Source organism: Aquarana catesbeiana, linkage group LG09 (genome assembly GCF_042186555.1).
Source record: "Aquarana catesbeiana isolate 2022-GZ linkage group LG09, ASM4218655v1, whole genome shotgun sequence".
Classification (NCBI taxonomy): domain Eukaryota; kingdom Metazoa; phylum Chordata; class Amphibia; order Anura; family Ranidae; genus Aquarana; species Aquarana catesbeiana.
The window spans coordinates 62,296,711-62,310,868 of NC_133332.1; the positions used below are offsets into that span (position 1 = coordinate 62,296,711).

Sequence of the window (14,158 nt, forward strand, 5' to 3'; positions counted from 1 at the left end):
TATAAAAATATCCAACATGTCCACTGATTTGAACCAAACGATTAACAAATATGTGTGCTGTTAAGCTAACTGTATAATGTCATATACCTTACTGATGAAAATGTCTCAATGTATGTGTATATAGTCTGTGTCATGTATGCTATTGCATAGCCCCTAAAAGAGATACATATAATTAACCAGTCCTTCCGTTTGCCCACAAATAACTATTCACATAGAGCAGATGTGAGCATACAACAATTCCTAATTATCCATTGTGTCAAATATGTTCGCTGTTTTCTGCTTACTTTTCTCTATACATAATTGATAACCTCTATGGTGTATTTATTCTTCTACAATGTTACAAGATCTTTAATAATCACTATAAATGCCAATGTATCCTTGCCTATCTGACTTTCTCGGGCCCTCCCCGAGTGCGTCTGCTTGCAGTGGTTGCCCGGCACGGAAAGCCGCCCAGAGCATCTATCTGAGCGGCACCATAGGAGGTTACCAGGGCGACACTACATCTACGCCCACTACCTCCATATTGCCACTCCGGCGGACATGCGCAGTCCGCCGGTGAGGCATTCTGTGCCGGTGGGACGGGTGTGCGTGACGCCGCCCCAACGTAACTGCGTTCGCGCACTCGCGGTAGGGGCGGCGCCGCGCATCCCCACCTCAGGGAGCAACATTGAGGCTTCCCAGCTGACGAGCGTCACCAACCAGCTGAGATGATTGCGCCGGCTGATTGGGACTCGTCCTACATATAGACCGACCCCACTCATTCCCAGCTCAGGCTTGTACCTGCCTGGTGCTGGGATGCGTGGTTGGCCAATCTTCAACATTTTCTAAGTTAAGGTATTGAACTATTCTCTTTAATTATTGAAATGCTGGGCTTATCCCCTTACTTTTCTAAACTCATTTTCCATTAGTACAAACATTTTTTGTTTGCCATCAATGCCCTGTTGCCCCCCTAAGCCTAAATGTTACCTAGAGATATGTCACAATTATGTGCTGTCACTGCAATATTATAAATAACCTTATGGGAAACTGGAATTTTCCATCTATATATATACTTATTTTTTAACTTTATGTATACCCCTTGATATGTATTGTCACTGCAACATTATAAATAAACCTATAGGATCCTGCAACTTCCCATTTATATATATACATATTCTTTAACTCCATATATACCTTTTGGTTTAAGCTCTAAACATGGTGATGGCACTATATTGCTAGAGCCATTATGCTGCAATAAATTATATGATAAAATATGATGGGAAGCCACAGAATTAGGTGGATATGACCTCTATGAATTTCATATGTACTTCTATCTATAACGACATATTAGAACTACACAAGACATTATAACAAATGGTTTTTAAGGTAAACTATGTTTAGGAGGCACTAATATAACCAAAAACATACACCAACAACTCCATATTTTTATTTTTACCAATCATTAACCCCATTATTAATACTTCTAGTAAGTACCAAGTAGGAACTCATGATTCATTCAAATTATTTGAACCTTCATTTACAGGATTGTTCCTCTTCGCTCCAGTATACTGCTGTGGCCTGCACGCATCCGGGAGGGGCAGGGGTAGGTGAAGTCTTATATACACATCTCTCCCCCCTTGGGGAATCTTTGTATAGTTGAGAAAGTACCCAGGGAACAGCATCCCGCACCTACAAATAACAACCAATCGCCATCTCCTTTTGTTCAAGCATTCTTTGCCTTGTTTTGTAGTTTTTACTATCTAATGCATAGAAACCAACGATAACACAACAGGTAGGTGACCGTTGGATTATCCAACCTGTAAATGGTTATTAACATTTAGATATATATGGCAACCTACCAACTATGTCTCTTTAACCAATTTAGATGAACTCTTCATTTTCAATTATTCCCCTGAAGAAGGATTGAAATAGAATGTATTCCGAAACGCGTCGGACTTGAAAAGAGTTCCATCATATAATGTGCTATCTTTTAACAGAAACAGATAAGAAATTGTTCAAAACTATGTCTACTACATAATGTGTCTTCGTTGTCTGTAATGTCTATAATGTTTTTTAATATATGAGAATTTTTGAATAAATAAAAATACTATTTTATTCTTCACATTAGTTTGTACTCCTCCACTTTATAAAAAATTGTATGCAAGTGCCGGAAAAATCCACTTAGGGGAACCCCATTTTCTTTGACTGTACCTACAGGTAAGTTTTATTATAGGCTTACCTGTAGGTACAAGTCGAAAAGCAGAGTTTACTACCGCTTTAAGGTATCTGAGTAGCACTCTAATGTTATGCACAATTCTTTATTAAAATAAACCCTGTTGACTTAGCCATGGAGTCCCTTTTAGGCACTCCCTGTTACAGGTTGACAACTGTCTCTCAGTTGTGCTCCTACATTGCCACCCTGTCACGTGCCCAGGGTGGACACTAAAAACAGCTAATTGTAAAAATGGTGAAAAACGTATTTTATAACAAAAAGGCAATCCGTTATGATATATAGTGATTTAGCAAATTAAATGTCACTTAGTTAGGCTTTAGCTTTACTAATTCAAGTTGTACCAATGACACAGGCTTTATAGAGCACAATGGCATTTCTAAACAGAGAGCACAGCAGGAGCACCTTGCTGATTGCATGTGTGTGACGCAAAGCCGATGCCGGCCTGTAGCAGGAGGAGTCCCCTGTCGTTCAGGTGAGGTAGGAGCTGGGTATTTAAGGGAGGCAAGTTCAAAGTGTAGAGGTCAATAGGAGAACTGAAGAACAAGCTCCCACTTTGTTTCTCTTGCTTTTACCACTTTTTTGGAAACATTCTGGAAAGCATTGACTGTTCATTGATAAACTATGCAAAAAAAAAAAAGAGTAAACATTTTTATTGTCATTTTGACTCTGTGATGTGTTTGGTAAAGCTATTAGCACAGGTAGGCCAAGCTTGACTTGGCGGGTGTCTATATGCAGCAGTAGGGTAATTCTTAGCACTGCTCTCATAAGTGCTGGACTGATCAGGCATTCTTCCAGAGAAACCTCCCAAATAGCCAAAACCTGGGAATACAGCCAGATTTGGTTTGGGAGTGATCTAGTACGGCAAGTCTGTCTGCTTGGAAAGAAGGTTCCCTTGCGTGCATAGGCCTAATTACTCAGGCCCCAATGTGTCACAGGCCTCAGATGTTTGGTAGGACCCTCTGTGAATCAGGCGTAAAACCACTGGAGACAGAAAAACCTCTTGCAATTGTGCAACCTGAATAATAAAGGAACCTGAATTATATAGTGAACCAGGGAAACGATTGTTGGAGTCTCAGATCTGCCATTACTGAAAACTTTAATGGCAGACCTCGACGTGGGAACTGGCTTAACAACCCACAGTAAGAGTGCTTGAAGGCAGCTGGCAGAAGGGTTAGAATCTGAATATGTCCTATTTGCTGTTGACCTCCTCCACCTCTTCCCCCGTTATATGAGAGAGAAGTGGCATTACCATTCCACTCTCCTCACTGTGAGAGAACATATTTATAATATGTAATATGTTGCTTATCATATATACAAAGATCATGTAAAATATATTTGAATTGTTGTACTGGAGGAAATTATTTTATGTGTACCTAGTATGTGGGTGTTTAGACTGACTGACTGGAATTTCTGCATACATGTTGTGTTCCTTGAAATCCCAAAATATAATAAAATTGCCTAAACATCTATCCACCAAACAGTTCATTGACCTTCAGATAATGTTTTGGTAGAACTACGTGGACCAATATTATAAATCTATCTAACTCTCCATTTCTGCATTCTAGATATCTATTTTACAACAAATCCACTCAATGTCACCTCCTCACTTGGAAAGGATATTATTCTTCGATGTGCTGTAAGTGGAGAAATGGAGCCACCTCCAGATGTGGAATGGCTGAGGGATGGACTAACTTTGGCTTTTGCCGACACTAACCAGATCCAGATGCCAGAAGATGATGACAAATGGCTGCTCATCAGTGAATTGAGGTAGGCGTAACGCTTAACACTGGAGCCGGGTCAGTCATCCTGGTGCAAATCTGGTGATGAGTGACGAGTGGTGGCTAAGCAACCTGTCACTTTTCTAAAACATGTCTATTAATAAGGACAAAGAGAGCAAAATAGCAGGGACTTTAACAGTGCCAACAAAACTTGAAAAGTAATTTCATATTAAAAAGTATGAATTTTATTTGTACAAAATATGTTTAAAAGAAACAGATTTATTACAGATGATACAGCACTTCTTACAAAAGTAATAAAAAGCAGGGTGGTTATTAAATATGTAGGTTCAAACCAAATTCAAGAGAAATTGCACATTAGCCCAACATGTTTAGCTGATTGCTTCTTCAGGGGACGTGCCATATCAGAGAAAAATTGATATGGCAAACTAAACAATGTAGAAAGAAAAAGACAATTTAGACCAAATTATCATTCAAATTGTATCATTGAATGTAAACATACAAGCAGGTACTTTATTATTTTATTAGCTGGGTCTCCACTACAAATCAGGTTCACATGATTTGTAGTGGAGACCCAGCTAATACAATACAACAATTGTATTAGCTGGGTCTCCACTACAAATCATGTGAACCTGATTTGTAGTGGAGACCCAGCTAATAAAATAATAAAGTACCTGCTTGTATGTTTACATTCAATATTGAATGATAATTTGGTCTAAATTGTCTTTTTCTTTCTACATTGTTTAGTTTGCCATATCAATTTTTCTCTGAATTGCACGTCCCCTGAAGAAGCAATCAGCGAAACATGTTGGGCTAATGTGCAATTTCTCTTGAATTTGGTTTGAACCTACATATTTAATAACCACCCTGCTTTTTATTACTTTTGTAAGAAGTGTTGTATCATCTGTAATAAATCTGTTTCTTTTAAACATATTTTGTACAAATAAAATTCATACTTTTGAATATGAAATGATTTTTCAAGTTTTGTTGGCACCGTTAAAGTCCCCACTATTTTGCTCTCTTTGTCCTTACATATTTTTGGGATGAGGTGCCCTTTACACTAGGTGTTGAACCCTGAACCAGACCTGCCGCAGCCATGTCTATTAATAAACTGCCAGTCTTTGGATTTGGAAGATCCTTTACTACATTAAAAATAAGCTATATGTGTTTATAGACTGTGCACTTTTAGCAACTGATAACATTAGGCATATCATTTTAGGGATTCATTTAGTTTTGGGGTTAGGTTAGAGGAAATTTATAGGTTGTCTTTGATACTTAATCTGACACTTATACTAAATCTGCCAATACTAGTTGCGTTTTTCTTCTGAATTTTCAGTCATATAAGGGACTTTTGACTTTACTGATCTGAATATCTGTACCGTATCAGCGACACAGAAGGCAATAAAGCCATTAGGTTAATGCAAAAGCTAGGTAACTAGTATCTTCAGAAGTTGGCCAGCAATGGCAGCTCATGATCTAATGGTTTCAGTATTCTTTGAGTCACAGACCCACAGAAAATAAAGTCAAAACTCCTGGTTAGCACACTCACTGTGAAAATAATCAAAGCCAGTGGAGCACTTGGCAGCCAAATAGCTAGGATTTTTAAAGTACAAGGTCAGGAATGACTGCCTGCGCATTGCTCTCCGATTAGGCTTCCTTAAAGTGTAATCTTCCTCAGAGCCTCTGAGGAAGAGAGTATTACCCGTACAACACATAACCCAGTTGGATCTAGGAGATGTCCTCCCAAGCCTAGGAGCAGGTGGAGTGGACAGAACAACTTTGTTACTTTGATGAGCCTTGTCTGTTTTATAGTCTGTAAATAGATATAGGCTGATTTTTACAATAAATGGTTATTGGGATAATGCGCTAGGCTGGTGCACTCTCTTAGTTACTTCCTGTCCTAGGCCTGACCTAAGGTAACAATGCTTACCCAATGGAGTGTGCCTGAATTAGCAATGTTGTCATCCTAGAACAGGAAGTATGGTAGACCTACGAAACACCTCTTCCTCTCCTCATCTCCATTACATAGAGATGCAGTGCTCTTTAGATCTTAGAAGATAGCTGGGGAAGCTGATAACATTGTTTAAAATATTAGTTCAGTGCACAGGAAGTTCCAAAGACACTGCATTTTTTTGGTGGGATCAATGAGTGTTTGTATTCTTTGTATTTCCAAAAATTATTCTTAGCCTTATGAAAAAGATAACCAATGCAGTCATCATATCCTAGGACCAATAGGCTGCAATATATAAAGCTTTCATTCTTGGGTTTTATATATCCTGTAAGCCCAGCCTACATACCATAAATAAAATCAGATAACCATATCAACTTTCATAAAAAATTAAACAAGTACAAGCCAGAGGTAATTTAAGGATATCTATTTAAATATATAAAAACACATGAAAATCATCTTTGATGTCTTTTTATTTCCTGGGTGAAAAGGTCGAGTGTCAGAAATATAATTTATTATCTTGTTAGGGCAACTATCCTAGTGACCGGCACATAGCATGCTATAAATATCAACCTGACCAGTCACCACATTAAGCTGTATGTTATGTGGAAATTCTGTAATACGGTACTGGAATGCAAGTATTAACATATCTAAGTGCAGGGAATTTCAGTTCTGTAAACATAAATGGTTTGGGTAATATGTTGGAGGGACTTGGATTTCAGAGAAAGTAAAGGACACGAGGTCAAAGCAGAATGTAGAAGAAAAATGAAGTAGCCTATGTGAAGCAATAGGAATAGCTGAGTCTGGGCTGGTCCTACCATACACTTTTGACCCTATGATTCTGTTCTATTCTTACATCTAAACTCGCATTGTCCAGCTTTTATATTTCCTTCCACATTAATGTTTGTACAACCCAAGCAAAGCATTGTCACTGTACTCCCAAGCTGCACTGCAGATATGCCTGTACTAGCACTTGCCATATTTTTTATTGTCTTATATGGCCAAAGGTTTTTAATTAACTACTTTGATGTATTGTGGGTTTCAATGGTCAGAGGATCCTGAGATTTTATTGGATGTAGCATAGCTTTTATTAGGACCTAGTAGCAAACAAAGTCAGCAACCACTACCCCCCTTCCCAATTCAATTACTGTTTGTACAAACACGTATTCATTTTGAATATGGATCTTTTTACCCACCCTTTAAAACATCAAAGGTAGGCCTCGGCATGATCAACATCTAGTATTTATGGACTTCTAAGTTCCAGAAGACCCTTGTGCAACTGATCCCCATTGGTCCAGCCATGGCAGCAAGGTCTCTAGTAACAATGCATTTGGAGAAATTGGTCTGTTTTGAATATTGCTTTATGAGAAATGTGCAGTTTTCCTAATATAAATGATTAAATTAAATGTTAAAATAACACCTTTCTTAAAGCAACCTTTTCCAGGCTGTAAATCCTTGAGACTAACAGCCACTGGGCTCCAGATGCCTTTCTGTACCAGAACTCCCCAAACCCTCTGATATGCAAATCTTTACTTTTTCTTAAAAAGTACAGGGTTGGTCTACTCCCTCTATTTTCTGCAAACTTGTCGTTTTTTTTCAAAGTCAAACGTTTGGATGATGCTTTATTTGTTTTTTGGGTTTTTTTTTGCCTTCCTTTGGATCAACTGTGGGTATATGATTTGATATATAGGATTGTATATATATATTATATATATATATATATATATATATATATATATATATATATATATATATATATATATATATATATATAATTTTTTTTTTTCCCCCTTCTTCTATCGGTTGAACTAGATGAACTTGTGTCTTTTTTCAACCTGACTAACTATGTAGATGTGTATGTATGTAAAGTCAAGGTTGGCCTCTACACAAAACAGCGAGGATGGATGAATCCCCCTGCTAGACTATTGTATTCTAACAGCTGGCAGTGGCGGATGTCAGTATGCCAAAACAGTGGCTGCATTTGATTGGATGTAGCTGCTGTTCAGTGAAAAAAATTCTATCTATTGAATGATGGACCTTTTTTGAAAGGAGTTGGGATGGTAGGGCCACTTACTATGCAAATTTTGGCCAGTTCATCATGAACTGGGGAACATTCATCCAGTGTATGGCCAGAGGATGGGGGAAATTAAGACGTGACTGCTCCTGGTTTCAGGGATCCCAGGGCACTGACAACACAAAGGTGTGTGCATTGCATTCTCTGTATCATTTTAGAGCAGAGGTCTCCAAATTTTTCAGTATGGGAGCTACATTGTATATTTTACAAATAATCATGGGCCAAAAAAATCCCTTGGAGGGTCCTCCCTTACATCAGGGTCCCCATCAGAGTTTCCACTTACATCAGGTTTCCCATCAGAGTCCCCCTAAGCAGGGTCCCCATCAGATTCCCTTCTTACATCAGGGTCACTATCAGAGACAACCTTATATCAGGGTCCCTACTAGAGTCCCTCTTACATCAGGATCCCCATCAGAGTCAAAGCAGAGACCTTAGGCAGCCTCTGTTGACCTGAATCTTCAATCTGTGCACATCACTGACCCTAGCTGTGGGCCAGTGACAAAATCTTGTATAGGGCCAGATGTGGCCCATGGGCTGTAGTTTGGAGACCCCTGCCTTAGAGGATTTACAGTTAAAAAGGGGTAGTGTAACGCTTCTTGTAATTCTGTCGATAGACTTTTTATCTGCAGGCCAATATTCTGATTGCCCTTGTAGTCTGCCTATTGTGATTGATTCTTTCCTAAAACTGATTGTCACTGTTTTCTTCCCTAACATGTGTAAGACCCCTTTCACACTCACAGCATGGTTGCATTAGTGGTAAAGCGCCGCTCGTTTTAGAGGTGATTTTCGGCCACTAGCGGGCGCATTAAAACCCCGCTAGCAAAATGCACCCAAAAAGCTCAGATACCGAAGCGCTATACTGGCGCTTCGGCAGCGGTGCCCATTGATTTCAATAGGCAGGGTGGGGTGGTGGAGGAGGGGTGTATACACCGCTCCTAAATGCTCCAAAGATGCTGCTTGCAGGACTTTTTCTAAATTCTTGCAAGTGCACTGCTTCACTGTGAAAGCACTTGGGCTTTCACACTGGGGCTGCAGGGCAGGCATTTTTCAGGCGCTATTTGTAGCCTATTAGCGCCTGAAAACCGCCTCCAGTATGACAGGGGTCTTAGACCCCTTCCACACTGGCACTGCTCCACGTTAGCTTTTCGGGTCGCTAGCGGGGCACGTTTAACCCCCCGCTAGCAGCCAAAGAAAGGGTTAAATGCGCCCGAAAAGCGCCGCTGCCGAAGCGCTTTGCAGGTGCTTTGGCAGCGGTGCCCATGCATCCCAATAGGCAGAGGTGGTGGAGGAGTGGTGTATACACTGCTCCTAAACTGCTCCAAAGATGTGGCTTGTAGGACTTTTTCTAACGTCTGCTAGCACACCGCTCCAGTGTGAAAGCACTCAGACTTGCACACTGGGGCTGCAGGGGAGGCGTTTTGCAGGTGCTTCACATGCGCTATTTTTAGCCCTTTAGCGCCTGAAAAACACCTCCAGTGTGAAAGGGGTCTTAAGCATTCAAAATTTATTGAAATGTTACTATTTGATGCATTCAAAAATCTGTATACAGTAAACATACTTTAATGGTCTTCTCTGTCAGTGTCAATCCTTCAAACACGGCATGTAAATTCGGCAAAACGGATGTTTTAAACATCAGGTACTATCTGTCAAGTTAAATCGTTCAGGAGAGGTTGTAAAGAAGTCCCATGTACATGAAGCCTTAAAGCAGCAAAGTCTCTTGCCCCGTACACACGATCGGACTTTCCGACAACAAAACCGTGGAATTTTGTTCGAAAGGTTGTTGGCTCCAACTTATCTTGCATACACACGGTCACACAAATGTTGGCCAACAATTACAAACGTAGTGACGTATAAGACGTACGGTGAGCCGATAAAAAATAAGTTCAATAGTCATGTGATATCTCCATTACGAAAGCTAGTTTTACAAGACCGAGCGGTTCCGGCTCTTCCTTGATTCCGAGCATGCGTGTTTGTACTTTGGACTTTTGTCTGACGGACTTGTGTACACACGATCGGAAAGTCCGACAACACACATTTGTTGGCGGAAAATTTGAGAGCATGCTAGCCAACATTTGTTGGCGGAAAGTCCGACAACAAATGTCCGATGGAGCATACACACGGTCGGACTTTCCGCCAACAAGCTCGCATCCAACATTTCCCGTCGGAAAATCCGATCGTGTGTACGCAGCATCAGAGTCCATTTGGCCGTTCACATCTTACTCGCATTCCCTGGTTGGCCTTCATATACTTCTATTGTTAGATTAAGAGCTAAACTACATTTGCAATTATAATCTCACGATTCAGAGTTTTGGCAGTGACCTCATCTGCAGCACATTGAGTTTCATGTGTTGCTAATTAAATGTTTGCCAAAAACAGGTTTAATCTCACAGTAGTGAGAGATTAATAACTCTTTTAGTTTTGCCTTTGCACTAAATGACCTGCTATATGCTGGCATCATTTTGTAGTGTCACTTTTTATTATTGTTACTGCTTTTTTTTTGGTTACGCTCCCATAACTTCTTTTATTGTGCTATACCCATGGCTGTTGATTTTTGTGACAACACTTTACATACAATGCTCCTCATATAAATTAGCCTAGTCTCCAAGGGTAATGAAATGTTTATATTGATTGCATCCTTGGTGCTGTATTCCCCATACTGCTGTGCCTTGCTCTCATTTCGTCTCTGCAGTCTGCACCTCCATCTTGAATTGGCTGATAGATTTGACCATACAGTCTCTATACTGGTCCCTCCATCCTATTATGAAAAAAAATCTATAATTGTATAACTCATTTTCTTTTTATTGAAGCTATTTCATTTGTTCTTTTTCAGCATTCACTCTCTTACGTTGTCAGACTCAGGCTGGTATCAGTGTTCTGTCTCCGATGGGCAACATGCAGTGCTGTCTGATGCAGCGTTTTTACAGCTAGAAGGTAAGACGGTCCCTGGGGTCTGTTTAAAGTACAACAAAAGGTTCTTGTAGTCGACAGTCTAAACAGGAGCTAAATCCAGGTACTATATGATGAACAAGCCTTATGCAGTGAGAAAATAACTTCCTTTACCTCCCATAACTGAGCCAAATCCTCCTTCATTTATGTCTCATACTCCCTCCCTCCCAGACACTGCAGCTCAAAGTGGGAGGGTTTTAGCAACAGAGGCAACTCTGCCAGTCCCGAAAGCAGTCGATGGGACAAGGCATAGCCAGATGCTGATTGGCAAACTACAGGTTTTTCAATTAGCAGTGACAATGCTGAAAGCCACCCATGTAACTTTTTTCATCTAACTGTAGTACAAGACACAGCCTACATGAGAGCAAAAACTCTTCAGGAGCAGTGCAGCATCCTTGCCACACAGGAAGCTGCATTAGGTGGACTTCACTGGAAGGATCAACAGTTGTTTTTGGGAATTTGCAGGAGACTAAAGCCTAGTACACACAACTAGTTTTTTGACTGACAGTTCAGGTCGGAGCCGCTGTACTAACAATCTGATGTTAGTATCTCCCCTGCTGTACTGTTGTCTTCTGACAGGGGACAGCCATTGACTGAGAGCACTAACCAGGAGCTGGTCGGCAGACCTTTTTCAGTGATGACCCTTCGACAGAAGGGCCAGCCTCTGTCAGACTGGGCACATGTTGACTGGTTTCTATTAAACCAGCCAATGCCGTCCAACAATTGGCCTGTGTGTACTAGGCTTAAGAGCCAACTGTTAGTGCAGATGCACTTATAAATATGGGTGCAGCAAATATTATTTTTTCTATGGGAGGCCATAGTTCTACTTTAAAGCGGGGGTCCACCTATCTATCGGTTTTTTTTTTTGGAGTTCATTCACAAACTTTTCTTCTCATGATTATCTACTCACATGTTCTGTGTAATAAGTCCGCCTGTGTCCGATTTTGTTGTAAAGAATAACTTATAAAATTCACTGAAGGCGGTTTCCATCTTCATTGTGGGCATTTGAAGCCCACAAGCATGTATTTCCTGGATGCTGTGAATGCTGTGCTCCCAGCATTCACCGAGATGTTGTAATGACGCTGTTGCACAATGCATGCTGGGAAGCCTAAGACTAGCTCCCAGGGGACTGTGGGAGGTCTGGGAGAAGCTAGAAACACGCCTACTCCCATGGGAGGAAAACCAGGAAGTGCTAAGAAGATTGGAAAAAAAAAGGTAATTAAGGCGATTCTTTTACACAGCATGTCAGCATCTAGGCAAGGAAGAGAATGTATAGAGATAATGTTCAAAATTTGGGTGGAACCCCGCTTTAATCAGAAGTAAAGTGGACCCAACACTAAGCCTTAGGCCTCATGCACACTGGACGTTATAATAACGTTATAAAAACGCCAGCAGCTTTGCAGTTAATTTTTTCCACTTTTTTTAGCGTTAGCATTTTTAAGTGTTTTTTTTTTTTCCAATTGGATCAAAAATTGTAAAAAATGCTAGTGAGTCGCGTTTATCTGCATTTTTTGGCATTAGAGCGTCTTTACAGCTGAAAAACTCCTCTCAGAACCCACTAGTTTTGGGTTTTTTTCCAGCCAAAAAATGCCCCAGCCAAAAATAGTTGATAACAACCTATGTGTGCATGGGCACATAGGATAACACGCTGGAGAGTTTTATGAAAGTAGAAAAAAAATCTGAAGCCAAAAACAGCAGTAAAAACGTCTGAAAACATCCAGTATCCATGAGGCCTTACAGTTACACAATGACAGGAAGAAACAATAAACTACCTAGCAACAGCTCCCTGGTAGTTTATTGGGAATGGGAACTATAAGCTGACAGCTGCAAAGGCTGTCAGTATTTGTAGTTCACCCATTCACAGCACTCTGAATGAATTCATTGTAACAGCGAGTGCGGGGTGAAGGTCCCCAGCTCACTGTCACTAGAGGCAGCGGGTCGAGGAGAGACTGCAGCTGTGGAAACATGTTACATACTCCTTCTAAAAAAGGGTTGAACATGTAACATGTTCCCAAGACTGAACTTATCCTTTAAGGAAGAACCGCTTGCTGTATTGCTCTCAGCAACAGAACACACGTTAACACGTATATGTTAGTGCACCACAACACATCGCAATAGTGTGAATCCTGCCCTAGGAGGGCATGAAAACAATCTGGTTGTTTAACCTGGGAAGGGATAAGTTGGTTAACCTGGGAAAGGCTAAGTTCACATTTTGTAAACAAAATAATTAATGCACATCATTTTGCAGGTATAAAAAAGTGCAGTTATTTTTTTTACAGAAAGAAAAGAGATACAGGTGTCTCTGAGTGTAGACTCTAACACATTTAATATAAATCAAAAGAGTAGAACTCATATTGAGGCGATAAAAAACAGGCACATATGATCCAGTATTGGACACTGCATGGGTCCACGCTGGAAGCTCTTGTGAGGGCTGTCTTGGCTGCTGCTATTGATGTTTGTTATCTTTGAAAAAACAAGGCTTGAATATCACTTTAAATTGTCTATTTTATAGAAACACCACTACTTTGTGTAATGCTACTATAGGTAGATTGTGGCTGTTCTACCATAATAAATGTTGGACCGCTGGAGACCCAGGCCACTTCACCCTGCAGTGATTTGGCTCTCCAGTGTGTTGCCACACAGGGCAGCTCTTACACACGCATTAAAAAAATGATTGCCATGTTCTTAAAAATTATGCTTAAATTGGGCATTTATAATGGTATTTCATTTTATAATTTATAGGGTAGAATGATAATACGTTTCTCTTGATCTATTGGCTATTTTGAATAAAGTGATTTAATACTTTAGGATGTTTATACTGAATTCTGTTTGAGCCAACATCCATCAGAAAAAAATCCACGGTTTTGTTGTCGGAATGTTCGAGCATCTGTACGCAGCATTAGGCTCCATGTACACTGGGCATTCAGCCCCAATGCATGAGGCTCTATCATTTAGGGTAAGCAGTAAGAACATTTACAACACCCTTAGTAATCTAACATGGACATCTGCATCACTATTTAATGGCCTTGAAATATTATTGGGCGTGATTGTATTGAGATGGGGAGAGATAATAAGAAGAGTGACTGATTGGGAATTAACAGTCTGACAAAAATACCCTTTAATTTAGTTGATCTTTATGTTATTAATTTTGTGTTAAAACACTTGGATATTAGTTTTAAAGAACTATGCATCTGTAAAGCAAAGTACTACGGCTATAATAATATCACAATTTGGTTCCCCCA

At 40.1% G+C, this 14,158-nt stretch overlaps 1 protein-coding gene across 2 annotated transcripts in view; it reads left to right on the plus strand.

Moving 5' to 3' along the window:
* The window catches only part of AXL (AXL receptor tyrosine kinase), a 135,607-nt gene that overhangs the window by 35,345 nt on the left and 86,104 nt on the right, over positions 1-14,158 (plus strand). For both annotated transcript variants that reach the window (XM_073598656.1, XM_073598655.1), the window contains exons 2-3: positions 3,778-3,979; positions 10,801-10,901. In XM_073598656.1, the coding sequence (XP_073454757.1) occupies positions 3,778-3,979; positions 10,801-10,901 (303 nt within the window). The remainder of the gene's footprint in view (positions 1-3,777; positions 3,980-10,800; positions 10,902-14,158) is intronic.